This window comes from Triticum urartu, chromosome 2A (assembly GCF_056163025.1).
Source record: "Triticum urartu cultivar PI428250 chromosome 2A, HENAU_Tu73, whole genome shotgun sequence".
Classification (NCBI taxonomy): domain Eukaryota; kingdom Viridiplantae; phylum Streptophyta; class Magnoliopsida; order Poales; family Poaceae; genus Triticum; species Triticum urartu.
In genome coordinates this window covers 176,185,207-176,211,359 of record NC_141874.1, presented here as the reverse complement: position 1 = coordinate 176,211,359, position 26,153 = coordinate 176,185,207, and the positions used below count along the sequence as shown (strand labels likewise).

General features: G+C 46.4%; 2 protein-coding genes across 2 annotated transcripts; both read right to left on the bottom strand.

The window, feature by feature from the left end:
• Positions 1–316: 316 nt before the first annotated feature.
• LOC125536561 (insulin-degrading enzyme-like 1, peroxisomal) lies at positions 317–26,153 on the bottom strand. Its single transcript, XM_048699796.2, has 26 exons — positions 25,833–26,153; positions 25,655–25,730; positions 23,776–23,843; positions 23,025–23,116; positions 22,868–22,941; positions 22,744–22,787; positions 21,326–21,377; positions 20,355–20,477; positions 20,153–20,265; positions 19,912–20,074; positions 18,909–19,001; positions 18,733–18,818; positions 18,243–18,329; positions 17,465–17,568; positions 16,415–16,517; positions 16,227–16,322; positions 15,963–16,152; positions 15,484–15,545; positions 11,592–11,696; positions 10,494–10,695; positions 9,688–9,896; positions 2,536–2,660; positions 2,367–2,418; positions 2,211–2,297; positions 1,988–2,110; positions 317–767 (listed from the first exon to the last, which is right to left on the bottom strand). Exons 1-26 carry the CDS (start codon positions 26,013–26,015, stop codon positions 516–518), a joined length of 2,964 nt encoding a protein of 987 aa, XP_048555753.2. The 5' UTR covers positions 26,016–26,153; the 3' UTR covers positions 317–515.
• On the bottom strand, positions 11,730–13,094 carry LOC147984430 (uncharacterized). The gene has a single exon (XM_087543547.1). It carries the CDS (start codon positions 13,092–13,094, stop codon positions 12,153–12,155), a length of 942 nt encoding a protein of 313 aa, XP_087399673.1. The 3' UTR covers positions 11,730–12,152.

Here is a 26,153-nt window from a genome sequence, read left to right as displayed (position 1 = left end):
CAAAGCCAGCGTGGAAATAAGCGGCAACACGACCGTCAGGGGACCCAGAAAAGAACAGCAGTGGCAGCACACGCCGGCACGGCCAAACAATACGCACGGCGGCCACACCCTCCCTCTGGTATAAGCGATGGCAATCGCTGCATTTACATAATATATGCAACTATATTTGGTGTGGCTGGGTGACCTTTAAATAACCAAATAAGTTCAGAAAAAAAAAAGCATAGTAACCAATAGCAGACTCTACTTCTGACTTGTGCTCAGCGGGTTGCTAACTACATGCCAGTCAAACACTTTCATGATATAAACAGGTGTAGAATGTATGCCAGTCAAACACTTTCAGGTCTGATAATCAGTATAAAAAAGAATTACAACATGTAAAATTTCAAACTGATATGACAGATTCGGTATGGAATATATTCAGCCTAGCCAAAAGTGCGAACATTTGTCCCACACATTATTTTCTATAGTAGGAACAATTCAAGTGACATGTAAATATGACCCGAAACGAAGTTGTCCTATAGCTTCATCTGACCAGCACCACCTTTGAATGAACCATATAAAGGTCTCGACCTCCTGAAGCTGAATATATCAGTTATTCGATGCGAATGTGGTGGCGGGGCATCATGAATAATCTTTTCGTACTCGGAGGAATGGAGACCACCATAGATTTGTATGCTAAGGATCTTCTTTTCTGGTGCGCCAACCTTGACATGATTATCGAAGAACTCTATCAGCTCTTCCTTCTTAAGCTCCTCCAGTGCAGCAATCTGCAATTGCAGAAATCCAAGCATTCAAAAACAACACCCCAAAACAGAAAACGACTGCCTTTTCCTCAAAAAAGAAAACGACATCCGCAAGCACAACACATTAAACAAACGAACAAGTCTACATGACCCCCTGAACCCTAAACCCAGGTAACCAGGCCCCTAATGTTTGTAAAAACAGTTACAAATAACCTTATTCCACTATATTCTAAGGTGCTTCACAGGGTGGTTTTGCACGCATGGTGTGACCAGTGGGCACAACATGCTATTCTCTCCTTTCACTGTTCAATTCTTCCTCACTGACACTGCAAGCAGCCGCAGCCCATTGTTCATATCCACACAGAGTCAAAGAAAAAGCTGTGCACATCGATGGAGCAGCTGCAACCCACCCCCGAAGGCAGCAGACCCAGCCAGTGACAGCCAAATCCCTAATCTGAGAGGAGATGGTGCAGATGATGGAGATTTGAGTACGGTGGGTGATCAGTAACTTGATTGTGCACTCTAGTTTGATGAGAAGGATCTGACTGCTTCACTTCCTGCCCAAAAAAGGCCATCTGCCTGTGCTGGCTAAAATGATGGATGCAGCTGATCTCCCTATCTGCCCTTCTCTGGGCATACAGACTGGACGGTCATTTTTGTCTAACCTACCTTGTACCCGTGTTCATGCGGTCTTCTTAAAGCTCCCTACACAATGTCACCTCCATGTCCCTTCGCCTCTTGTCTCCACGACCAATGCGCCACACCACGTCTCTATGTATGCCACCACCATTTGACTCACATCGGCTAAGGCCATTTCGTTTTCACCATCATCAAGAACTTGCAAACCTGGGCAGTACACCCAGAAAGAGAGAGAGAGAGAGAGAGAGAGAGAGAGAGAGAATCGGTGAAGGGATGGAGATGAAGAAAAATACTCCCTTAGATCCAAAACAAGTGTCGTGTTTTTTAGTTCAAATTTGAACTAAAACCATGACACTTGGATCGGAGGGAGTATTTAAAAATAGGCAACTACAATGATATGTGGGCCTCTCTCATGTCAGCTCCAAATCAGAGAGCTTTGTCACATGCCACATATGCAATACCGCCTCCCCAACCATGCTGGGGGGTTGTAACGGTTTTCAATACTTGACAAGGCTGGTTACCTTGTCTCGTAATTCAGAGGGCTATTTTGGCGTCAAAAAACAGCAGGGTTCAAGTACAACTTTCCCTCAACAACTAAGACATACCTCTGTTTCCTTTCTATCAAATTTCAGTGTTCCTTGAGAAATCTCCCCCCAAAAGAATGCTGATTCCTCCCTTATGTTCTTGTATTTCTCCCGTTTCATGCCAATGAGAGCATTGACATTACTCTGCAAGTTGAGCCATACGTTGTTTAAAATAAATGATTAGACAAATCTAAGAAAGCTACAGCATGCTGTCAATGAATACTAGTTCCAGGGTTCATCTAACCTTGAATTCTGCATCAGGCATTTCGTGTAGTGTGACTTCAAACATCTTCAGGAAAGCTTCAACCCTGGCATCCAGATTGGATGGATCCTGTCAACCAAATTTATTAGCACAGGAGAATAGCTACGCGAATGGAATTGTGACAGAAAATATATGTACCTTCACGGTTGACTGGATTATAAATTGCAACCCACGGACTCCTGAATCATTTCTGGGTAAATAGAATTGCATGGTCAGCTATAATTAGTAACATTTATACAAAACCAAAGCAAAGAACATAGTACATTATTACACAATTAAGAATATAATCAAAACAAGGGCACCATACCTCTGTCTAAGCAGTGCTATGTAACCAAGTTGCTCGACCGAACGTAATTGGTGAAAAGCCGGTTGCTTAGCTACAACAGCAAGCAACTGAAGTAGGACATTTTGTTTGAGATCATCCTGATGAATCTGCAGCGAGGGAAACATTGTTATAGCATTTGTAGTTTGCCTTGTGTTGCATCTATCTTTTCACAGAAATACTACATATTTGAGATACTGCAAAGATGCTTATTTCACGAAAGAACTGAAGTTCAGAGAGTGAAGAGAAACCATAAAACTAAAGAGTAAATTGTACTTTCGACCACGTAAAGGACACGATCTGCTCTTCGCCTAGCTGTTGGAAAAACATGCACATAGCACGAGTGGATACAGGATAACATAGCACACTGGACCAGGTTCGGTTATACTCTGTGGCAAGGGATACCGTGACACTGAATGAGCAAGGGTCATATGAAGGAAGGCACATCTGCCCATTTGCCAGGGCACCAGGTCTCTCAGTTCATGGCTGCCACCCATCAACTTCAGTCAGAGGTGCACTATGTCACCACCACCAGTGGTGAATGTCACCCTAGCAAGGAAGGCAAGTTGGAGGAATCCAAAAGGAAGCCTCATGGAGTGCCCAGCGCGCCCCCACTGCAGAGCGAGAGGGCCACAATGGCGCCCAAGTGCCTGGGAAAGGACCATTGCCCAGCAGAGCGGAGTGCAAGCTACACACTTGTTGCATTAGGTGCCTGGAGCTAGGGCATTGGGCCCATGACAGCAAGCAGCTTCACTCACCACCGGACGACAAGACACAAACTTTGACGAGCAAGAGCCTAGATCATCAATGCTCGCTGACCACGACCTCTCTAGTCTGAATACATGGAACATTGTTTAGCTACCATCCTGCAGGCATTACGAACCCTCATCCCAGGCATTCGCCCCCCTCAGCATCGCCCCAGAGACATTCGTTGGCTTACATGCTGCTTTTCTGGAGCATGTGTAAGTGACCGCAGGGACGCAACCCCAGTCGCCAGTAACCAGCGAACCTAGCTGGTTCGGCAAGGGTGCCAACATGTCCACCTTGAACCAGGGGCTGACTGCTGCCTGTCATGTCCTGGTGAAGCTTCCCGTGGACCCATAGCAGCAGACCAGCAGACCCCTATTGGTGGTTGTTCTATCACTACAGGTGGAGTTATCCACGTCCAATAGTGACGGCATCACAACCTTCACAAACCGCCAGCCCTTTGGGCGTACAAGTGGGGGTGGACATGGGCTTTCTACCTTCCTTGACTGCGCAACTTCCACGATGCTGGCGAATTTGTTAGCTGCATGAAGACCAATGTGCTCCATCTACAACTGTTATCTCGCCGGAGGCTCAGCGCACTAGAGGTTCATTGTGGCTTGAGGATCACCAGCCAGCTTGGCAAGCTCAGTGCTGAAAGCTATAAGCAATGAACTTACTGCGGAAGCTTGGCCTTCTCAAGGATGAGCAGCTTTCAAATGAGACACTATTTAACAAAAGATATTGACGCAATCACCAATTGCTACAGCTGGCTAGTGACGCCGATTTCAACTTATGATCTTTGGCGCTCTCTGCCGTCAGTGAGTATGAATTGCAGAGGCTTAATAGCTGAGGCCCAGTTCAGTTGTGTGGAACATCTGTGGCCTTAACACTAGTGCGCGGTACATAGCTGTGAGGACTCTTGTACGCATGACACCGCATTGATAACATGTTTGAGTCTAAAGTGTCGGTTGTATCTCATTATGTTGTCTCTAAAACTATAAGAATGGACTAACTAGAAGCCTCAGATATCAGAGGGAAATTGCTGTTGCATGAATAGGGAGACTTTACAACGCACTGATAACTTCACAACTGTTTGGACTTTTTGTTGCGTTGGCTAGTGCATGAAGCTTAACAACATCCATATGGCAACCAATAGTGTTATGACATTAGTCTCTCACACCCAGGAGCTGTCTGGATAGTTGACATGCATGGACAGCCCACAAGAGGATGCTGACAAGGTTTGATTTTCGTTATTTTTTAGCCTAAGTTAGTGGTCTTATATGTTAGTCCCTCCGTCCCATAATATAAGAGCGTTCTTATATTATGGGACGGAGGGAGTATAAACCTTTGCTTCGCTTTTTTTTCGAGAAAACGCAAAAGGCTTGTGTTTCTTTGTATTGAAAAGATAGAGTTTGTTACAGCCTCCTAGGAGGAACGATTACAGGCATGAATCAGTGTACGTCCCAGGTTTGTGGGAGGATGGCACGCAGGCCACGGGCTCTAGCCGGTGCCCAGAGTTTGGCTTCTTCTTTGATCCGTGCAGTCAGTGCGTTGGTCGATGGGGTTGCGTCGTTGAACACGCAGTCATTGCGATGCTTCCACGTCATCCAAGGGATCGGCAGGGTTGCGGTGGTAAGGCCTTTTTGCATGGGTTTGGGTGTGTTTCGTCGCGCTGAGCACCACCACTCTGATAGGGATCCCTAGGTGGAGGGCACACTGCATGTCAAGCGCAGCCAGGACAATATCTCGTGCCATACTTGCTTGGAGAAGGGGCATTCCAGGATTAGGTGCTGGATTGATTCAGGCGCTTGGTCGCAAAGCGGGCAGCGGGGAGGGTGCAGCAGTCCGCGACGAGCAAGGCGGTCGGCCATCCAGCAACGTCCCAGCTGGGCAAGACAGTGGAAGAATTTCACTCGCGGGGGCGCCCAGCCCTTCCGTGTGAGCTTCCAAGCAGGGCAAGAGGTCGAGCCATGTAAGGTGGCGAGGTAGGCGGACTGGGCTGTGTAGGTACCTGCCGCGTTCCACTTCCAATGCAGGCGATCCGGCTTGGCAGTGAGTGTGATGTGCTCGATCGCCTGCCAAGTAAGCATGTATTGGCCAATCTCGCGGATGCCAAGGGTGCTCTGTATGTCCGATGCCCATTGGTGCGCATGCAGCCCGTCAGCCACCGTCCTGCTCTTGCGGCGTTTTTTGGGGATGAGGGCGTGCAGCTGTGGCGCGAGTTCCGAGATGGCACGCCCGTTGAGCCAACGGTCTTCCCAAAACAGCGCACGCTGGCCATCGCCGAGGATCATGGTGGTGCACGCGAAGAAGAAGGCGCGCTCCGCAGCAATGAATTGGAGGTCGAGGCCAGACCATACCCTGTTGTCGTCCATGTGGGTGAACCAAAGCCATCTTGTGCGCAAGGCCAAGCCCGTGCGCTCCAGGTCGTGCACTCCGAGCCCCCAAGCCGGGTCGGGCGGCAGACGCGTTGCCAGTTGACGTGGCAGTTGCCGCCATTCGCCTCGGCGCGGCCAGCCCAGAGGAATCCTCGCTGGATTTATTCGAGCTTAAGGATCTTTTTCGGCCGCGCGAGCACCAGAAGTTGGTGGATGGGGATCGCGCTCAGCACTGATTTCACAAAGGCAAGGCGTCCGGCCTTGTTCATGAGGTGCGCCTTCCAGGTGGGGAGCTTGCCGGCGGTCTTGTCGACGAGGGGTTGCAGCTGTGCAGTGGATGGGCGTCCAAGGGTGAGTGGGATCCCCAAGTAGGTGATGGGCAGCTTCGCGATAGGGCAGCCAAGGTTGGCGATGGCCGGGGCAGCCATGTCGCCATCGCATTTGATCATCGTAGCCGTGCTCTTCAGGAAGTTGACCCGAAGGCCTGACGCCTGGCCAAATAGCTGCAGGATTTCTCGGACGGCGAATGTGTCGTGCGTCGTGGGGTGGCAGAAGAGTATGACATCGTCCGCGTATAGCTGGCCAAGACAGAGCTGCAAAGGGTCAAGGATGACGCCATTGGTAAAACGAATTTGTCGACTGGTCTGTCTTAAGCTTGAGTACCCTTCTGCTCTTTCTGAATCAGGCATCATTTCTTTGTAGAAAAACTGAGAGAAGCTCTGGCGAAGAAGGATCAGGATTTGGATGCTGCTCGAAAGGAGGCTGACGACAGAACCGCTCTAGCTGAACAGAAACTGGCTTCGGTCGGCTAGTTGGAAGAAGAGAATACCAGGCTGAAATCTGCTCTGAATGACGCCAACAAGGAGTGCTCGCGCTGGAAGGAGAATCTCATCCTGGGTGAGAAGATGGAAAGCATTGCTCGCAGGAGGGACGATCTAGAGAGCTATCTGAGGAGCCTTGCCAAGAAGTTGTTCATCAAGCTTGAAGGTGCACATTTTGTTCCGACTGATTTTTTTACGTTGACTCAGTGTACAAAAATTGACTTATCCTTGGATCGTGAATGTAGAGTTTTGCCAGAACTTCGAGGAGGAGACTGGGCGGATTGAGCAGGTTTGGACCCGATCAATTCTCCCGTAAAGATGAAACTGCCATGAATCTGCTCCGATTGGAATCCCGCATCGACGGTGTCGTGGACTACTTGGCTCGACTGAAGGTCGCCATGTCGCGGATCGACCCGGCACTTTGGCCAGAGACCACGCCCCAGAATGATCTCGAGTCCCTGATGACTCGACTTAACGAAATCCCTGATCGAGTGCAGGAGTGGAAGAAATCTTCTGCCCGGTGTGGAGCTGATGTGGCCCTGTCTCTGGTTCGCGTCCATTGCAAGGAGGTGTGTCAAGATAAGCTAGCGGCAATCAAGGTCGCCAACACCCAGAAGCATGACTTCCGATCTTTTATGGAGACTTTCATCGCTGCAGCCACTCGGATCGCCGACGGCGTCGACCTAGACGAGTTCGTCGAGCCTGCTAGTCCTCCTCCCGCGGAGTGAACAAACTTTTATGCCTCACCTTAAATTTGCCTCGGGATGCCGAGTGGTTTTTGTAACCGTTAAACTCTTTCGGGCTGAAAGCCCGAGCACTTCGATCTGTGGTCCGGAACCTTTAGGATTTATCTGAACTTGGTTTATCGTTAAATATCTTCATGAATCCCCCGTCGAGTGAGAATCGTTCTTCATTCGAGACAACTTTTGTATTTGTGGCGCAGCTCCGAAGGAGAAGGTGGTAGTCGACCTGCATCTTGTTACTGCAGAGCGGGACGGAGCGCACATTGTATTTGTGGCGAAGCTCTCAAGGAAAAGGTGGCAGTCGACCTGCACCTCGTTACTGCAGAGCAGGATGGAGCGCACATTGTATTTGTGGCGAAGCTCTCTCGCTTTTTCTTTACTCCTCTTTCCTCTTTTGGCTTTGTGACGAGGAGGGCAGCCGTCGTCATGGGAGGTGGGCCAAGCGTCCATGCACCGGGTGTACGCGTGGCGGTGCATGCTCCGGACCAGCGATCTGCGAGGGCGACACCATCTGCGCGTTGCCGGCCACGGGGGTGCGTCCAACTGGAGGCGTCAACTGCCATGCCGTCAGCGCGTCCCTCCGGTGCGGCGGCAGTGCGGCGGCGCTTGCGACCGCGGCGGCATGGACGGCCGCGTTCAGGTCCAGGGTCGGCCGCGTCCTCGTCGGCCCCGTTCCCATTGCCATCCCCCTCTCCGTCTGGGCGAGCTACAGGGCTGGCGGGGGCACAAGCATGGGCAGCTTCGGAGTGGACGAGCGCGTTGGCAATGGGGTACGTGAGGGTGGTGACAGTTGGGGCGGAGGAGGCAGTGCGGCCCGGAGTAACCTCGACGATCTCCAGCGTGGCGGCGCGGCGAATGGCAGCAGGGTCGTGCGCGCGTCCGGAGAGGCGGGACGTGGCCAGGTCGGCACAAGACCGCGTCTGAGGGTGGAGGCACTGGATCCACATGCTGGTCCCGAGAATGTGCTCCGCTGTCGCCAAGTGCCAGGCCTGGGCGTGGATGCCACGAAGCTTGAACCCACCGAAGCCAGCATGGGCAAGCTTGCACCATGGGCGTAGCGACAGGGAGAAGCGCGGGTTGCGGATGTAGTGATCACCGTTCATGCGGTCTTTGGAAGCGCGGGATCCAAAGATGATCAGGAAATCTTCAGGCTTGTGGAGGTGGGTGGTGAAGTCGCCATCTTCGAAACCGAACATGGAGTAGAGGAGCTCGGCAACTTCATCGGCGGACCCCTAGGGCCGCATTCCCATGATGGTGGCCACCATGGCCCGGCTCAGCACCTCTTCCGCATCCTCCATCTCAACAGAGCGCGACATGATGATGCGCGCGGGTTCAGCGGCATTCACGTGCACTGCCGGAGCAGGGGACGGGGGCTGGGGTGCAGCAGGCCTTGGGGCGGCGGGAGGGTCGCGGTCGACCTTGGGGCGGCGAGCGGGTCGCGACGGTGGTAGTCATCGCATCCGCGAGAATCATGGCCGGAGATGAGGCAGCGCCTGCAGCGGATGTCATTGGTGCAGTCGCGTACTCGGTGACGGGGGTCGAGGCTGTGGAAGCAGAGCCCGACGAGCTCCTCAGGGGGTGGGCTGCGCTGGCGCCGCGACACGGGGCTCGGCTCCGGAGCACGGCGAGGTCGACGTCGGTTCCAGCGACGCGGTTGTTGCTAGCCGTCGGCGTCCACCGTGGCGCCGTACGAGATGCGGTGCACCTCGAAGTGGGGCCCGAGGCGGGCGGCGGCAGGCAGCCTAGGGGCCGCCGGCGCAGGGCCGCTGGTCGCCGGCACGGGAGCCACACGTCAGGCGGGCGGGGCGGGCGGTGGGGTCCGGGCGACGTCCCGATAGGAGCGAGCGGAAGCCGCGCTGTCGGACCCGGACCAGGACCAGCGGCTGCCGCCGGAGGAGACGCGCTCATCGGAGAGGGAGCCGGCGGGGGAGGGAGGCGCCATGGTGGGCTGAGGGAGGAGGGCTACCGTCGTGGAGTCGGCGGCGGCGAGGTTGGTGGCGTGGGGAGCTAGGGGAGCGGGAGGAGCGCTAGGAGCGGAGCCATACCTTTGCTTCGCTTAGTGGAAAGGTATGGAAAGCTTTTGCACATTCTCTAAGAAATAATGACTAATGTAGTCTCCAGCTGTATTTTTCTGTCATGCTCTTCACTCCAATTTTTGGTTCTGTAACGTATTTATTTCGTTCTGTTATTATTGTATGCACTCATGCTATGTTTGATCAGCTATCATATTTTCTTTTGGTTTTACCACTTCTGCCTAGCTACAAAGCTCACATCTTTAGCGAAATAGAACTCCCAGATTCCTTATTTATTTTATGTAGATACAACAGATAACCTAATGAACATTAATTCTTGTTAGCCTGAAGCAGTATTTTAAACTAGTATTAACTGAATGCGCATGAGATTAAAAGAAACAATGAAGAACAAGCAGCTTCAAGAAGGTAAATCTACCTGAATATAATGCAGAAGGGAAGAATTTTCATCCTGCTGATTCAAGCACATTGCTGGATAATAATACCTCAAACCCCTTTCAAGCTTAACAATTCGCTTTGTAAGATGCTGGGACGGTGGTAATGATTTGCAAACACTTGTGGATGAATTAAACAATATGCCTTCAGTATGCTGGACAACACTTTCCGCTTCGCTTGGTTCAATATTCCCTACAATCAATTGCATGCACAGTTAAGAATGACATAGAGCAATACAAAAAAGCAAATCATTTTTTCAATAAAGTACTCTGTTTTAAATTATAAGGCTAGCACATACTTCCTCCGTCCGGAATTAGTTGACGCTCAAATGGATGTATCTAGTACTGAAATACGTCTAGATACATCCGTTTGAGCGTCAGCTAATTCCGGACGGAGGGAGTATAAATTAAGAAGACTTAAGTTGGCAGGATGAAAGAATGCTGCCCACGAACATGACATATATTGTGATGGGAAAAGAGAGGGACATGGGTGGCTTCATGGGGACATGAACCAAATGGTCAGAGGTGAAAGTGGGGATTAATAGGGCTGCTGTGTGGTGGGTAGTACCCACCTGTTGTAATTAGGAGTAGAAAGATAATATAATTAGAGGGGTAAATATGTAAGCTAATGCTAAAAACTTATTGTGTGCCCTATAACTTGAAGGTTAACTTAAATATGCGCCTTAAAATCAAAATGGAGGGAGTACCAAAGAAAGATAGAGAGAACAATAAAGGCATCAAATAAGTTAATGACCAAATACAGAGATGTTCCAGTCTAGTATTGACAAACCTGCAAAATAACACTCTATAAATGTCTTTGCCAGCATACGAGGCAAGAAATCCTCTAAATTGCGAGCTTCAAGATTAGAAAGTGCAGCAAGTTCTTCATCCCAAGGCCAAGTTTGCTCCTCCAATATCAATGTGCAATTGTACATTGCTTGCTGATATGGCTGCTGAAATTTAAAATTCTCATACCCCTTCGTTATAGTTTCCTGGCAACAGCAACAGAAGACAAACCCTTTCAGATCATATAAGATGCATATTATTCTAGCTTTCACTGCATCGCTGGGAAAGCAAACCGTAAAAAAAATCACCAAAATGCATTACAAAATGTCTGGATGCTCATTTTCCTCTTCCAGAACACCCTATACTAACCAAAACCATGTTGTGCTTAATCAAGTTAAAATTCTACAGAAGGTCAGGTATGCATATATAACAGCACCCTTTCTGTATTCTCTCCATGGAAATATAATAACACATAAACATATGTGCCCATGTATATGCCATAATTGTATTGCATACATACTCGGCTTCACCCGCCAAATACCACCTTTGTACAAATAGTCAAATACAAACATTTTCTGTCCAAAAAATAACCTAATAAAAAAGAGCACCAGATGATAAGTATTGTTCTAATCTTCACAAGGTGCATTAATGCACAGAGCTAGCAGTGACATGATTGCTAAACTACTCATGTGTATTTTAATACAACAATATATTAGCATGTAATTTGAATTCATCGATGGTTGAGGAAAAGAGCATTCACTCCAAGCAAGAACAGTTCCTGTAGGAAAGGCTTATTAAATAACAATTGTAGTAATAAAGAAAAATATAGCTCCACCAAGTTCGAAGGCAATAGATGGTGTTTTCCCAAGTTCACTTTGAAAAAGTATTGATAATAATACACACGCCAAAAATATTATGCATCTAATTACTGCATTTTCCACAACAGAAGTAACTCTGGCAAGGATTAACGAATCACCTACGTGTTATCTGATTTCCCTACCCAGCAGAATAAATAACAACAGAACTTGCCTCCAGAGGACAAGTTAATAACCAAAAATCAGAAAACAGCTTATACTGAAACACTGGGTCCACTGGCCATTACCTTTATCACAGAAAAGCGGTCAATCTTAACTTCAAAGTCTGCAATTTTGCCAATAACAGTGTCCAGAAGGGTTCTCATTTTGTCATTATAGCCAACCATAGTAACCTATAATCAATCACAAATATTGGATGCTCAGAAAAAAAGAGAATAATTTCAGTAAGACACATATCATATGCACACTATTGAATAATAAATCCCAAAACATCCATGATCATAAGTAAGATGTGTGCATACAACCTGGCCATTGCTTTTAATAACAAGTACAATTAACAGGAACCACATGTTAGTTTGCTCGATCTTTTCCACCATAAGAACTATTGTGATGTTTCGAACACTGTACCTGATGTGAAACTTGGTACATATAAGATATCTACCTTGCAGTGGATGACCAGAGAACAGACATGGATGTGAGAACTTGGGGGGTTAAGCTATATACAGAGAGAAATATTTTTCTTGTTTATTTTTTTTTCGAGAAAACGCAAATAGCTTTTGCGTTTCATTGCATTGGAAAGATAAGGAATTTACATCCTCCTAGGAGGCATTTTCACAGCCGCCATGGGCTCAGTGGACATCCCAAGATGATGGCAAAACGACCCTGAGCCCTTGAGCTCCGGCCTTTGCCCAACATCGGGCCTCGTCCTTAATCGTGTCTAGAAGCTCATTGAGCGAGGGGCTAACATGGTCAAAAACGCACGCATTTCTATGCTTCCAGATCATCCACGGCACCAAGAGCGCTGCGGATTTCAGCGCCTTGCGTAGAGTGGGCGGTGTGAACTCCTTCGCACGCAGCCACCAGTCCATAAGCGAATCATCGTGCTCGGGTGTCGGCGCCGGCAAGCGCAGCCAAGATAGGACCTCGTGCCATGTCTGCCTGGTGAATGGGCATGTGAGCATCAAGTGTCTGATCGTCTCCGGTTCCTGGTCACACAGCAGGCACCGCGGGTGATGCTGCAGGCCGCGGCGCGCGAGTCGCTCGGCAGTCCAGCAGCGGTCTTGGCAGGCCAGCCAATGGAAGAACTTCACTCTAGGCGGCGCCCAGGTCCTCCAAATGAGCTTCCAAGAGTGGCAGCCCCTCGCTCCATGGAATGTTGCCCGGTAGCATGACTGGGCCGTGTATGTGCCACTAGTGGTCCAGCTCCAAAGTAGCTTGTCCGGCACGTTGGACAGCTGGATGTGCTGCACCAAGTGCCAAAGCTTGAGGTACTGACCGATCTCAGGAAGGCCTAGCAGACCTTGGATGTCACGTGCCCATAGGTTGTTGGCCATGGCCTCCGCCACCGTTCTCGTCTTCCGGCGCTGCTTGGGGATGCACTGAAAGAGCATGGGCACGAGCTCACGGACGCCCTGGCCGCCAAGCCAGCGATCTTCCCAGAAAAGTGCGGTCCTTCCATCTCCGAGGGCCATGGTCGTCGAGGCGTAAAAGAGCGCGCTAGCCATACCTCCGAAGTGAATTGCAGGTCTAGCCCTTGCCATGCTCTGTCCGTGTCCGTGCGAGCTAGCCATAGCCAGCGCAACCGTAGTGAGAGTCCAGTGCGCTCCAGGTCCCGGACGCCCAGCCCACCATACTCAAGCGGTCGGCAAACCCGGCGCCAATTCACGTGGCAGTGACCACCAAGAGCATCCACACGGCCGGCCCATAGGAACCCACGCTGGATCTTCTCAAGCTGCTTTTAAGGTTTTCTTTGGGGGCGCGAGCACGAGGAGTTGGTGGATAGGTATGGCGTTGAGTACCGACTTGACAAGCGCAAGTCGTCCAGCTTTGTTCATCAGCCAAGCCTTCCACGAGGGGAGCCGGCCCGCCACCGCGTCGACGAGGGGCTGCAGCTGAGCCGCAGAGGGGCGGCGGGTGGTGAGCGGGATGCCTAGGTAGGTGACCGGCAAGGTCGCGACGGGGCACCCAAGCAGCTCCACCAGCCCCTCGGCGGAGTCGTCGCCATGTATGATCGTGACCGAGCTCTTGGCGTAGTTCACCCGTAGCCCCGATGCCGTGCCGAACACGTCCAGGATGCCTTTGACAGCGGATACCTCCTCAAGAGTGGCATGGCCAAAGAGCATCACATCGTCGGCGTAGTGAGAGATCACCGAAATGGCACGACGGGGGTGTAGCTGCTGGAGGATGCCAGACTGTAGGGCGTGGCGCATCAGCCTTCCAAGAGTGTCCACCGCCAACACGAAGAGCTGTGGGGAGGTGGAGTCGCCTTGCCTCAGCCCGCGGCGGTGCCAGATCGGCGGGCCGGGGTCTCCGTTGAGCATGACCCGAGTGCTTGCCGAGGATAGCAGGATGGCCAGCCATTCTCTGAATCGGTCCCCAAACCCATATTGGCGCAACACCTCAAAGAGGAAGGGCCAGGATATGGAGTCAAAGGCACGAGTGAGGTCGAGCTTGAGCATGATCCTGGGCGCGCCAAGTTGGTGCAGCATCTTGAGGGATTGCCGGACAAGGGTGAAGTTGTCGTGAAGAGTACGCCCGGCAATGAACGCGTTCTGGTTGCGGCTGACGAGGCTGTCGAGCTTGGGGGCGAGACGCAGTGACAGGACCTTCGCGAAGATCTTGGCCACTATGTGGATCAAGCAGATCGGCCGGTAGTCTCCGAGCTGCTGAGCGTCCGCGCGCTTGGGCAGCAGGGTAAGCAGCGCTTGGTTGAGCCTGCTAAACCCGCGCCTGCGCAGCGTGTACAACAGCTCGAACACGCTCCAAATGTCGTGCCGTATGATGCTCTAGCAAGCACGCAGAAATTCCGCGGTGAAGCCGTCCGGCCCGGGCGCTTTTCGCGCTGGCATGCGCTTGACGGCCTCCCATATCTCCTCCTGGCTGAAGGGCTCGTCGAGGCATGTGAGGTCGCTGGGTATAATGAGTTGGGAGAGATCAAGCGAGCGTGTGTTCTCGGTCCACGGCAGTGCCCAGCAAGCCATCAAAATGCGTGAACGCCGCGCTGGCCATCTCCTCATGATCGGTGAGCACCTGGCCGTCGACGACAAGACTGTGAATGCGATTCTTTTGCCGTCGGAAGGAGCATTGCCTGTGGAAAAAACTCGTGTTGGCGTCGCCGTCCTTGAGAGTCGCGATGCGGGCTCGCTGCCTGGCGATCGTGCGCTCGATGGAAGCCATGCCCAGGTAGGTGACCTTAAGCTGCTTGCGAAGCCACTCCTCCGGAGGCGAGAGTGCCCGGTCCTCACGCGCCTTGTCAAAGCGCAGGATCAGCTCGCGGGAGATGACAAGCTTCTCCCGGATGTTGCCCGTGGACTTGGCGCTCCAGCTGGATAGGCGGCGGGCAGTGGCCTGAAGGCGCTTGACCAGCCTCCGGAAGGGGTCGTCGTCGTGCACCGAGCTCTAGGCCGTGGCAACGGTGTCGTGGAAGCCGTCCAGCCGAAGCCAATAGTCCTCGAAGTGGAAGCGCTTGCGAGCCGTCGGCATGGGGGAGCAATCCAGCAACAACGGACAGTGGTCCGACACGACCGAAGCGAGACATCGGAGGTGGCACTCGCCGTGCGCATCTTCCCAATCCGAGGTGCAGAGGACGCGGTCCAGGTGCACCAGCGTGGGCGGCGACTGCTCGTTCGACCACGTGAAGCGGCGTCCATTGAGATAGACCTCCTTTAAGGCGAGGTCGTTGATGACGCGGCGAAATTCTTGTTTATTTCACATGGATACACTGATATCCATTTTTAGAGGGATGACTAGACTTGAGCACTAAGGAATGATCTGTAATGGAAGAGATCTCTATTACATGGAAACTAAAATATATCTGCAAGGAATTAACACCAACCAGGAAGCCGACTCAAAGTGTCCAACTGCATTACCATATGGTTGCTACAACAACTAACACCAAATCATCATCTGAATCAGCAATGAAGAAAAAAATAGTTTCTTCTACAACTTAACATAACTAACCTGAAAACCGGTGTCGTTCGGCCTAACAGCATAATAAAGACCAGCAACTTCAGCATCATAAGCTAAAAGCAAAGCAAAAGTAGCTGGATTATTGCAACAGGCAATGAAAAAAAAAACGCAAAATAATCAGGAGATAGCTCTGCACAGCATGAAGCAAGAAGTCATCGGGTGACTATGTGCTTTACCCATCAATGTTTCACGATGTATGGAACAGTCTTAGGATGACTGTAGGCACCCAAAAAAAATCTTAACTCCACCGACCCCTGCCCCGTCCCACAATTGTTTTCATATATCGATCTACCACTTGAAAGAGCGGATCATGGCGGTAGTGTGTAAACAGAATGAAACAAAAATCTTCCTACCACATGACCTATCTGAAATTGACTAACACAAATAGAAATCCAGATATTGCTGGACCAACTTAATCAACAATGCAGTAAGAATAATGCATTAGAAATCTATAAGTTACTGATACACACCATAATCATTCAAATAATCCATCAGCAACCTAGTGAATACGTCAGTATGAACTGATGATTCAGGGGAGCTATTGGACAGAGGACAGTGGAAATCCATCTTGATGAAGACCTTGGGTGTGAAGAACATTGTATCGGGCTTGTACCACAATCTGGAAAACAGTGTTTTCCTCAGCATGCAAGGAAAACTTGTCTGAATAAGCCAAAAAGATAAAATGTCAGTTTATAATAATAAAATTAGGTACATAGTTGGCTGAAAATAAATACCTTTTCCTCAACATTTTTCAATGAAAGATCAGTTGGAATGAAGATATTAGGTTTTGGCAGGTGTAAATCTTCGTTGGGAGCATTTTCTACCCATTTCTGCAACACAAATATTTAACATAAGAAACTATATTATTTTTGTATCCAGGAGTTGGAGAATAAAATAAGAAGCGTGGCATCCAAATGTCTACCTGCATAATGGAAGGAGGCACTGCTTCAACACAATATGAAGTACCATACCAAGGTTCTGTTAAGTCTGTATGCCCTTCAAATAATTTTGACTCCCAGAATATTCTGAAAGGAGATACAGAAAATAGTCAATATTAAAAAATAATCCCATAAGCAAATATGTATTTGGTCAAGGAAAAGGAGAAAAGCAAACCAAAGGTAGGAATAAATTCATGCTGCAGAAAAGGAGAGAAGAAAGCGCATGACCCTTGAACGGATCAAGGAAAATTTCAGACTCTCAAGGGTTTTTGAATTAAATAACAAAATTAACATCCACTTTTTTGTGAGAATAAACATCATATTTATGGTAATTGGAAATCATCTTCAGTGCATCATCTTTCTGGCTATAGCTTCTTTTGCTAGAAAAGAACCTTACTAACATTAAAAAATGTCTTATTGTTCACTAAATCAAGACAAAAAATGAATCTTCATCAACAGCTACATGTAACAATCTGCCAAATTCTCCTTCAAAAGCTCGAACAACCAATTGGAGAGAAACATAAATAGAAATACAGGATCTTTGTTACTGTTAACCATTGAAATATGTAACTGAACCACAGTGGTACCCGTTTCTGCCGAAAGCATTTATGCATCAGATTTCGTCATGAATCATGATAATTGACTTATAAATGACACTTCATTTTAGTTCATACTGGTTGAGAAGTTCTATTGGATAGTGGCTACATGATGCTTATATGCTCCCAATAAGCCTTGGAAATAACTCTTATCTTTTGTATACAGGAAGAAAGTATCTTTAGATATCCAAATGTGGTGACCTCTAGGAGTCATCAAACACAAACGATTTTATGAATGATGAAGGGAGAGGCAAATTTAAGAACATGGTTTCACATTATTTCCCGATAATAGTGGACTGGAGCATATAACTGACTTAAGTAACAAAATCATCAGCTTTTAACTAGCATCTGTTGAGCATAGAATGAGCGTGAATTCATTTTGAATCAGAACAGGAGATCCTGATATGGCAACTTGGCAAGAGTTCTCTAAATGCCTACCTAACATTCTCTGTAGTCAATTCATTTAGCACCTTCTGAATAGCATCTGGTGAAAACTTTGATGGTACAGACGACGCGATCAGCCAATCTTCTGGTGGAAAAATCTACACAGATGAACAATGAGGAAAAACATGATAAATGGCCAAAATCAGAAAAACTCATGTACCACTTATGAAGAAACATTTTGGCAGAACTACTTGGAATGGAATTAGAACGTTCCAATTCAAAAGAACGTTACATACATAGCTCAAGAAAAAGCTTCAACATTATTTTATTGTGCCTACACTGGAAAGGACACACGAACCTAGATGTGCAACACAAACCGATTATTTTCCAGGAAAGGCAATTAAAGAAGGTGCTTCAACCAGAACATTGGTTTGCACCCAATTCTTTCCCACACAAACATGCGACTGACAAAACAGAATAATAGGAACAAACTGATAGTAGAAAGAATGAAAAAGGCAACAATATCCATCTGATTAAAAAAACCTAAGTAATAATAAGATTTTGAGTGAGTTATCTCGGAATTGTTTGCTCTCAGACAACGCATTTAGGGTGGAACAGTTTACTCAGAGACAAGCAAGAAAGAATCTAGGGCGCACATGCACGCAACAAGAAATAAGAATTTGAATAGTCAAAAGACTATGGAATTAGATTGTGTCAATTTCAAACTTCCTACATGCAAATACAAACAAAAACATGACTCATGATAATACGAGGAGATACAATTTATGAGAACCAGGCAACATATATGTCCAAAGAAACAACTAGAATATACCTGCATGTTTGAGGAAATATTGACAACATAATTGCTAGGAGGGCTCTTGTCTCGATAGTGGAATCCCATCTCGCAGATGGCTAGAAGCTTCACAGTCCAAAAGAAAGTAACGCAATTAATAAGCATCAGGCTAAACGTAATTTTTTTTGAATCTATGTGATGCCTAAAATCAGTTTAGTCATTAGCATTTACCAGTCCGTAATATGTTTCCTTTACTCCAGTTTAAATTGTTAGTGATACAAAATAAACTGTTTCAAGGCAGCATACATGTTTCGTTTGAGTAATAGAAAAGATGCAACTTATATATCCTCAGTCCAAATGTGCTTGTTTAGCAAGACCAACAGCAGCAATTAGGAGATACTCACTATAAACCTAAGTGAAGGCAGCGGCTAATTAATACTGGTACGTATCCGAGCAATCGATCATGCAGTGATTTTTTTTTTGCGGGGGCGGGGGGGAGTTAACGAGATTTATGACAAATTAAATTCACCTCATCAAAAATCCACTTTGGAGTTCCAGAGGTCTGAAGCAATGTAATGTATCTGAACAGCAACCCAACGACATCCTCCATGTGTTCTATCATCAATGATATCGATTATCAAATAGGCGTACCACTCACAATTCAAAATTTCAGTGTCAAATGGCCTTTCTTGAATGAGAACTCACCATGGCCTACATCTGTGAGCTGTATAACGACACTGAAGAAAGAGAAATCATAACTCCAATCCCCTTCCCCTGCTTCCAAACTCATAGCCCATCCTGGAGAATTTAACAGAATAAAGAGTTAATCCGGGTAACCACTGTGAAATATCAGAACAGATATGCTTCCATAGGTGAAGAATGACCAAGTAAATCATATCAATCAACGGAACACTAAGTTGAGATTAACACCAACAGAGGGATTTATACAGCAGTAGCTCCATATCTGAGGTTTTACTTTCCACGTATTGCGCCTGTGGGATGTATTTGCTCTTTCCTTTGTTGCATGTTCGAAAAATAATAATAATTTAACATTCAACTCTGACACTAAACACCATATTAGCCGCTTAAAATACAAACTAAAAAGAACTAATGACTCAATAGACTTGATATGATGCTCAATACGAGAGAGAAAATTAGCTTTGTATGTAATACCAACTGAAAGCGAAAGGAGTTTTTCTATATACAGGGAAACCCAAGACATTATATTAAACTGTACAGCAGCATGTACGAAAGGATAAGAACCAAGCTATGCCCGATAGATTGAGACACTAAGCCTAATTAGAAATCAGTCAGCCCACAACTGAAAGATCAAGACTTTCTTGAAATCAAAATGCATTAACCATCAGTGCATGCAAACCAATAAGGCATTAGCATAAGCAGTAAAGAAAGAGACAAAAATTAGACTCCTAGTAAATCTTGCCGCATGCTAACAATAACATTTGATAGGCTTCGTCTGCGTTTGGCATTAAGGTGGATTAAAATAATCCCGTCAGACCGATCAATTTTTGCCTATTTTACTGTTTGTTTGACCACATTTTGAGAACTTTTACTGCTAATTTCCTACGGCAGATTATAAAATAAGCACAGCACAGCAGAATTCAGCAACTGCAAACTGCGCATTAACAATAACGCAATTCTGGAAATAAGAAGCATAAATCTCGTTACTTCAAATAGCCAAGAGACTTACCCAACTTTTTTAGTATGTAAAAGAGAGATCCTTCTCCTTCATGACCGATTAGATGGCTCACATACCTACAAGGACCTTCCTTGTAATGCCTAACATTTGGAGTGATTGGCCACAGTATTCGCAAAGTATGACCTTGTTTTATAGGAACCGCTTTAACAAGGATCTGCGAGTTATGAGCTATCAAATAAATCTGATCCAGTGGTGCACTTGAATTGTAAATTCATTGTAAGCAAATGTAAACCTGGAGATCTTTGCTTGAACATGGATGACCAGGAAAAGAAAAGTGCTTCCTCCCAACGTTCTTGATATCACAGAACTTACTTTCGACAAGGGTTTGGATGTTGTCAAGACTCTCTGCAAATACAGCAGATATAAGGCGAAATCAGAAATATGGAGAATTTGTAAGGAAATGAAAAAGGTTGTAACATGGTCCGACAAAAAACCTTTTCCATACACAGCAAGCTGCATCAAGTTGGCTGAGTAGTGTGAATCATAGAAATTAATAAGCTCAGCCCTTGTGTCCAATCCTTTCTCCTTTGGTTTAACCTCCAGTGTGTCCCAATTTCCTTGATGATGCATGGGCAGAAAATTCGTCAGAAAACGACAAGTGTTCACCTTTTCTCCCAAGTAGCAAAAATGTTCAGCTCACGTCAAAATTTCCATGACTTTTCATAACTTCCATGGCCCTAAGTGTTGTCTATGTCTCCAGTTTACAGCTTTGACCACCAATAAATAAAATATTAAAACAATTTAGTTTCGATGACCATTCTACAGAAAATAAATGTTCGTATGGCCACACTAAATCCATCTACATATGTTTGTGGTAAAATAAATCAAATTTTAACTGCACTATGCTGGACCAACACTTGCTTTAGGGACAGAAGGGAGTACCACTGACGATAAAAAAAATGAGGGCATTGTACACCCACCCAAAGCAATCGAAGACCAGTTATTCTTAAGGTTGCAGTGAAGTACTACCATCGTCCTGGTTTATTAGTCCCCCTCGTATTTAGAGTCATATTTTGACTAGGATTTTAACTGATAAATATATGTTATACATAGCAAAAATAGTATTATCGGAAACTATGTTCAAATACGAATCCAACGATATGATTTTAGGTTACATGCATTAACATTTTGTTAGTTAAATCTATGGTCAAAACTTGGCACAAAATACGAAGGGGACCAATAAACCAGGACGGAGGTAGTACTTTTCTTTTGCTATTAACAAGATTGTAATATTGAAGTGAAAGTTACAACAGTATGGCTTTGTTTCGTGCGGCATGACAGTAATATTAAGATAATAATATAAAGATGAAATAAATATTAGGTCGCAAGAAAGATTATAGTTTCAATGTCTCATGGATGCATAAAAATCAGACACTGGGCATTGATATGGAGCTAAAATACCCACCAGTGCTGAACTTGTGATATGGGTGGTTATTCGAGCAAAGATGCTTCTGGAGCTGAAACCAAAAGAGCATAGATGAGGAAAAGAAAACAAACAAAAAAGTCAATGACATGAAATACAACTGCAAGCACCAAATTAGGAAGGACTGCTTAGTGCCTACAATAATTGGACAACTTGGTCGCAATGACACAATCACATGCAAAACGAAGTGGCCTTTGGCTGTACCAGTAATAGGCACGAGACAGGTCGTGCTTAAAATGGTTTACAATGTGCTTTAGAGTTCAGACTGGGCATTTAAGTATGTGTAGATAGGTGTATTATCATGTTGTCAGAAGATTCAATTCTGAAGATGAACTTCGGCTATTTATCCTGCTAGACTGGGTGTCTGTCTTGCTATATCCATTCTTCCACCAGACGTATGGTTTCCAGAGGGATATGTTCCCCTTATCCTCATGGCTATCTCAGCCAGGACTGTAATCATTATAATCACAGTAGAGCCTTAAGTTGTATTAAGAACACTTTTTTGAGTGATATTAGTCTTACTGGACTAGGATTTCTTACATTGTGCTCTTAAGGATTCCCAGATAAACTGAGCCCGGGAAGCTGCTTGAGTTCAGCATATAAAATGATAGGCAGTCTTGGTAACAAAAATGAAGAAGCACAAGTAGTACAGGACACATAGCAATTCGCTAGTCACATTGCATCACAAAACAAATACAAAAGTTCATCCTATTTCTTGCGGGGAGGTATGATAGAGTATCAGAACTAGAATATTAAATTATCATCAACTCATTATATCCTAGCAATGAAGAACCTTTAGAATGAGTGATACCTATAGAGCAAAGACACTTGGGGTTGAGGACATTGATACCTCAATAAAGATAATACAGGAGATAAGTTTTAACATTTCTGGCTGAACATAACGCCATGCTCGTAGCAAGGTAAATCGCAAATCAAACCAGATATAAAACCATATGTCAAGCACAGTTGTCATGGGGAACAACTGCATTGTCCAGTGATGCAACACCCATTAGGACCAACAAAGCTGTCCCTAAAAAGTGAGAAACAATTAAAGTGACTCTAAACTCTGGTTATTTAATTATTAATTACTCTGTTGAGGGCCTTTATTATAATCACAGGTCACAACCCTCCAAACAATTACCAAATGGTACACATGTTTCTGGAAAGGGTCCCTAGCTTCATGGCATACAGAACAAGGAGAAAATAATTGAATTGCAATATGATACTTTGAAAACATTTAGTATGAAACAGAGTCCAAAATTGTTGAAAATGATTTCTGAATTTAGTAAAAAATTATTGTCACGACTCCAAAATGCCAGAATACCATCCAACTTTAACAAAATAAGATTTCTATCAGCAAGCTGTTTGTTGATTCAAATAAGCCTGAAAACTGGGAGTACCTGACTCATTCGCCATGGATCTGACAATAGATTTTTCTGGTTTTCTGCCAATGAAGAAAAATAGAAAAATTAGAAGCTGGTCCTCTCATTAGAATCAGCAGAAAAGGTAAGAGACAACATATACCAGAGTCAACAGCTTTTATTTCCCTAAGGGTTGCATCAGGGGACATCAATGGCTTTATAAAGAATTGTGCGAACCTGAAAACAAGAGACAAGATGGAACAGGAATTAGCTTTTGCAAAACAAGGACAAGAAGGTAGAAAGAAAGAAACAGAAGGTACCTATCTAAAGCATCATCCAGGCTGTCATTGTTCACATCAAAATAGAAGTTTGTGTGTTCAGAGGTTGTAAAGGCATTTGTCGAACCACCATGCTACAAGAAACACACATATTAGCTAGCTAATGGTTATTGATTAATAACAGAGGATCCACCTAAGATGGTAATATCAGTGTATGAACTATGAATCTGAAAAATAGCTAAGCCTCCAAGCAGAAGCTTTCCTACTAGCATTGTTGATGGTTTACAAGGCTTGACCTATGCCTGGCAAAATACCAGTGGTATACCATATGTTAGGACTTAGGACCATAGTTTAGGCACTGCCACAGCAGCAATTTTCTCAGTTTCCTCAATAACAGGACATTGTGGCCACATATATCTGAAAAGAACTATATACGGAAACCAACCAGCACTCTATGATGATAAAATCATAAAAGAAGACTGTCCCATGATCAAGTAGATAATAGATTAGTTGCTCAAATTTTAGTCTATCTGATGCCTGCTGCTTCTGGATAACTAGAATCCTTAAATATAGAATTGTTTTGCAAGGATCACACTATGTTCAAACTTCAAAGTCATGTTGCTGTTTTTCTGGGCAACTGAGTTGTTCTGAAGCATTTCCACTTTTTAAAAATCAGCTTGAGCTCAATCAAACAAATTACTACCACGGTGATACCAAGATCAGTTACAGAGAACCCTTTTTAATAATATACAAACTGGAAAGGTGGAAATTTTACCCCTGGCAAACTACGTACCTCAGCGATGTACTTTGAGTAACTGTCTTCTATTGGATATTTTTCACTCGCGTAGAAAAGCATATGCTCTGTGGAAGTAGAACCAGGCATAAGCATGTTACAGATTAAAAGATGCACAAACACCCACACGCTAGTACTGGAACATACATGTGGTGGAGCTTTTTAAATGCTAGAATATAAACCAACAAGATGAAAAACAATGCAATGAGATTTATACAGTAGATGGCGGTGCACTGGTACACGAAAAGTTACATCCTAGAGATAGAGCGATATGGAAAACAAGTTTAAAATATAGCAAGCACAATTTGTGGCATCTACCCTTAGGTTTACTCTGCAGGTCTACTTAGTACAGCTAGTTGCCACTCCTCACCACATAATCTTTGAGCTCCTGGGTCATTATTACTTATTAGTATTAGTAAGATGCTGCGTTCAACATTCTATCAGAAGATGTCAATTTCACATTCAGACGTTCAGTTGCAAGCGAATCAGGTTCTCTCATGGCCATGCAATATGTGTTTCGCTGTTCTTTTTTAAAGATGAAGAGATGATGCTAGAACTTTACTCTAGGATGTCAAGGGGAATATGCAGAACTCGAACATCTTGAAAACCTTGTTTTTTATGGTATGATGCTTGAAGTTTTGTGTTGTGTGTGTGTGTGATGGGGGGGTCACATATGGTTTGGTCTGACCACGCCAGTACATCTTACATTTTCGAGGACCTGAAGACCTCGGCTCTTGTAGTTTGATTTCATCACCAAAATCCCCTTTATCCAAAAGGGAAATATGCAAAACTCCAGGTAGAAAATTGAAGAAGCGAGTACCATGCTGATGTATGAACATCCAGAATTCTGTTTCTTTCTCCTTGATTATTTATGGTACACGGACTGTGAAAAGAACATGCACATCCAAATTGGTGCCGACTTGTATCTGTATTTACTTATTCGATGATTAATGTCATGCTAGTGGTTACTCTACTGAACAACCCAGAAGCACACACATCCCAATATATCAGGACATTCTATAGCAGTAATCCCAATTGAAAAAAGCCTTTCATAACAAACTAGCAAATTGCAGTGATAGGCCACACGAGTATAAAATCATAACAAGAGCAATAGCACGGCGACAGAGAGACCCTCTTTCAGGGGGCTGTTGTTGGTTGAACTGGCACGCTGGGCTCCACCGAGGGCGAAGTTGTTCGTTTGGCTTGCTTGCCAAAAGCGTTGCTGCACTGCCGAGAGGCTGGCAAGGCTGGGCTTGCACGACCACCCGCATTGTCTGCTTTGCGACCAATCGCAGAGACCATGACTCACCTTCTCACTGGTTACCCCTTCTCACTAACCCAGTTGCATGAGGTCCTATCTTGGATCGGATCCAATGCAGTGCCTCTGGTTATCGGTGAGGACTTCATTGACTGGTGGTAGCGGCCCACCGGGTTCACCCCGGCCTTGATGCGCAATGGCACCTCATCACCATGCTCACAGCTTGGTGGATGGAGGCATCACAATGTCGCATATCACCAGTTCGCTAAGCACAATCAAATCTGAGGCGCAGTTGTGGGCGAGGGCAGGGGCGGTGGGTCTTACTGCGAGTATCCAGGGACTGCTACTACTACCGAGCTGTGTTGCCTTGTGCTTTGGGGCTTCTAATGAACTCTTTTTCTATCTATCAATGCATCGAGACTCAAGTTTCTGCGTTTTCACAAGAAGACAAGGTACGGCAACTGAGAAATCGAGGTTGTTAGGTCGCAGCTGCAGTAAGATTTTCATCACTAGCGTGTGTAAGATGATCCCTGAACGACTAACTACAGCAAAAGCAGCAGTATCAAGCATGCCCCTGGCCCTGGGTGGGTGTAACGCAACAAGCCAGGGCAGAGCGCTCACCAAGGAAGTGCGCGAGCCCCTCCATCCCGTCGGGATCACAGAAGTACCCCACCGAGACATTCATCGACGCCGCAGCCTGCAAACAAATCGCGAATTTCAGAATCTGGACGAAACCAAGAAGCTGCCACGAAACCCCGGCCCGTCCCGATTGAAGAGCGAGTGGGCGACTGGAGCTGACCTTGTCGGTGTCGGGGTCGCTGATGAGGAGGCACTCGAGGGCGTTCGGGAGCACCACGCGGCGGTACCCGCGCCTGTCGTTGCGGGGCTTGGTGACTTCCACCTCAGCCTTCGCGGTGGCCAGCGCAGCGGCGCCGTCGGCCGGCTCGGCGGGGGCGTCCACCTCTCGCAGCCTCGAATCCATCGCGTCGCCGCCCAGTCGTCGTCGGCGCTAGGGGAGGGCAAGTCTTGGGGCGAGGCTCGCTGCTCGGGTTGGTTTTAGGGGCCGTTTGGATCGCTGCTCTCAACGCCCAAGCCAAAATATCGGCGTTGACTGGGACGT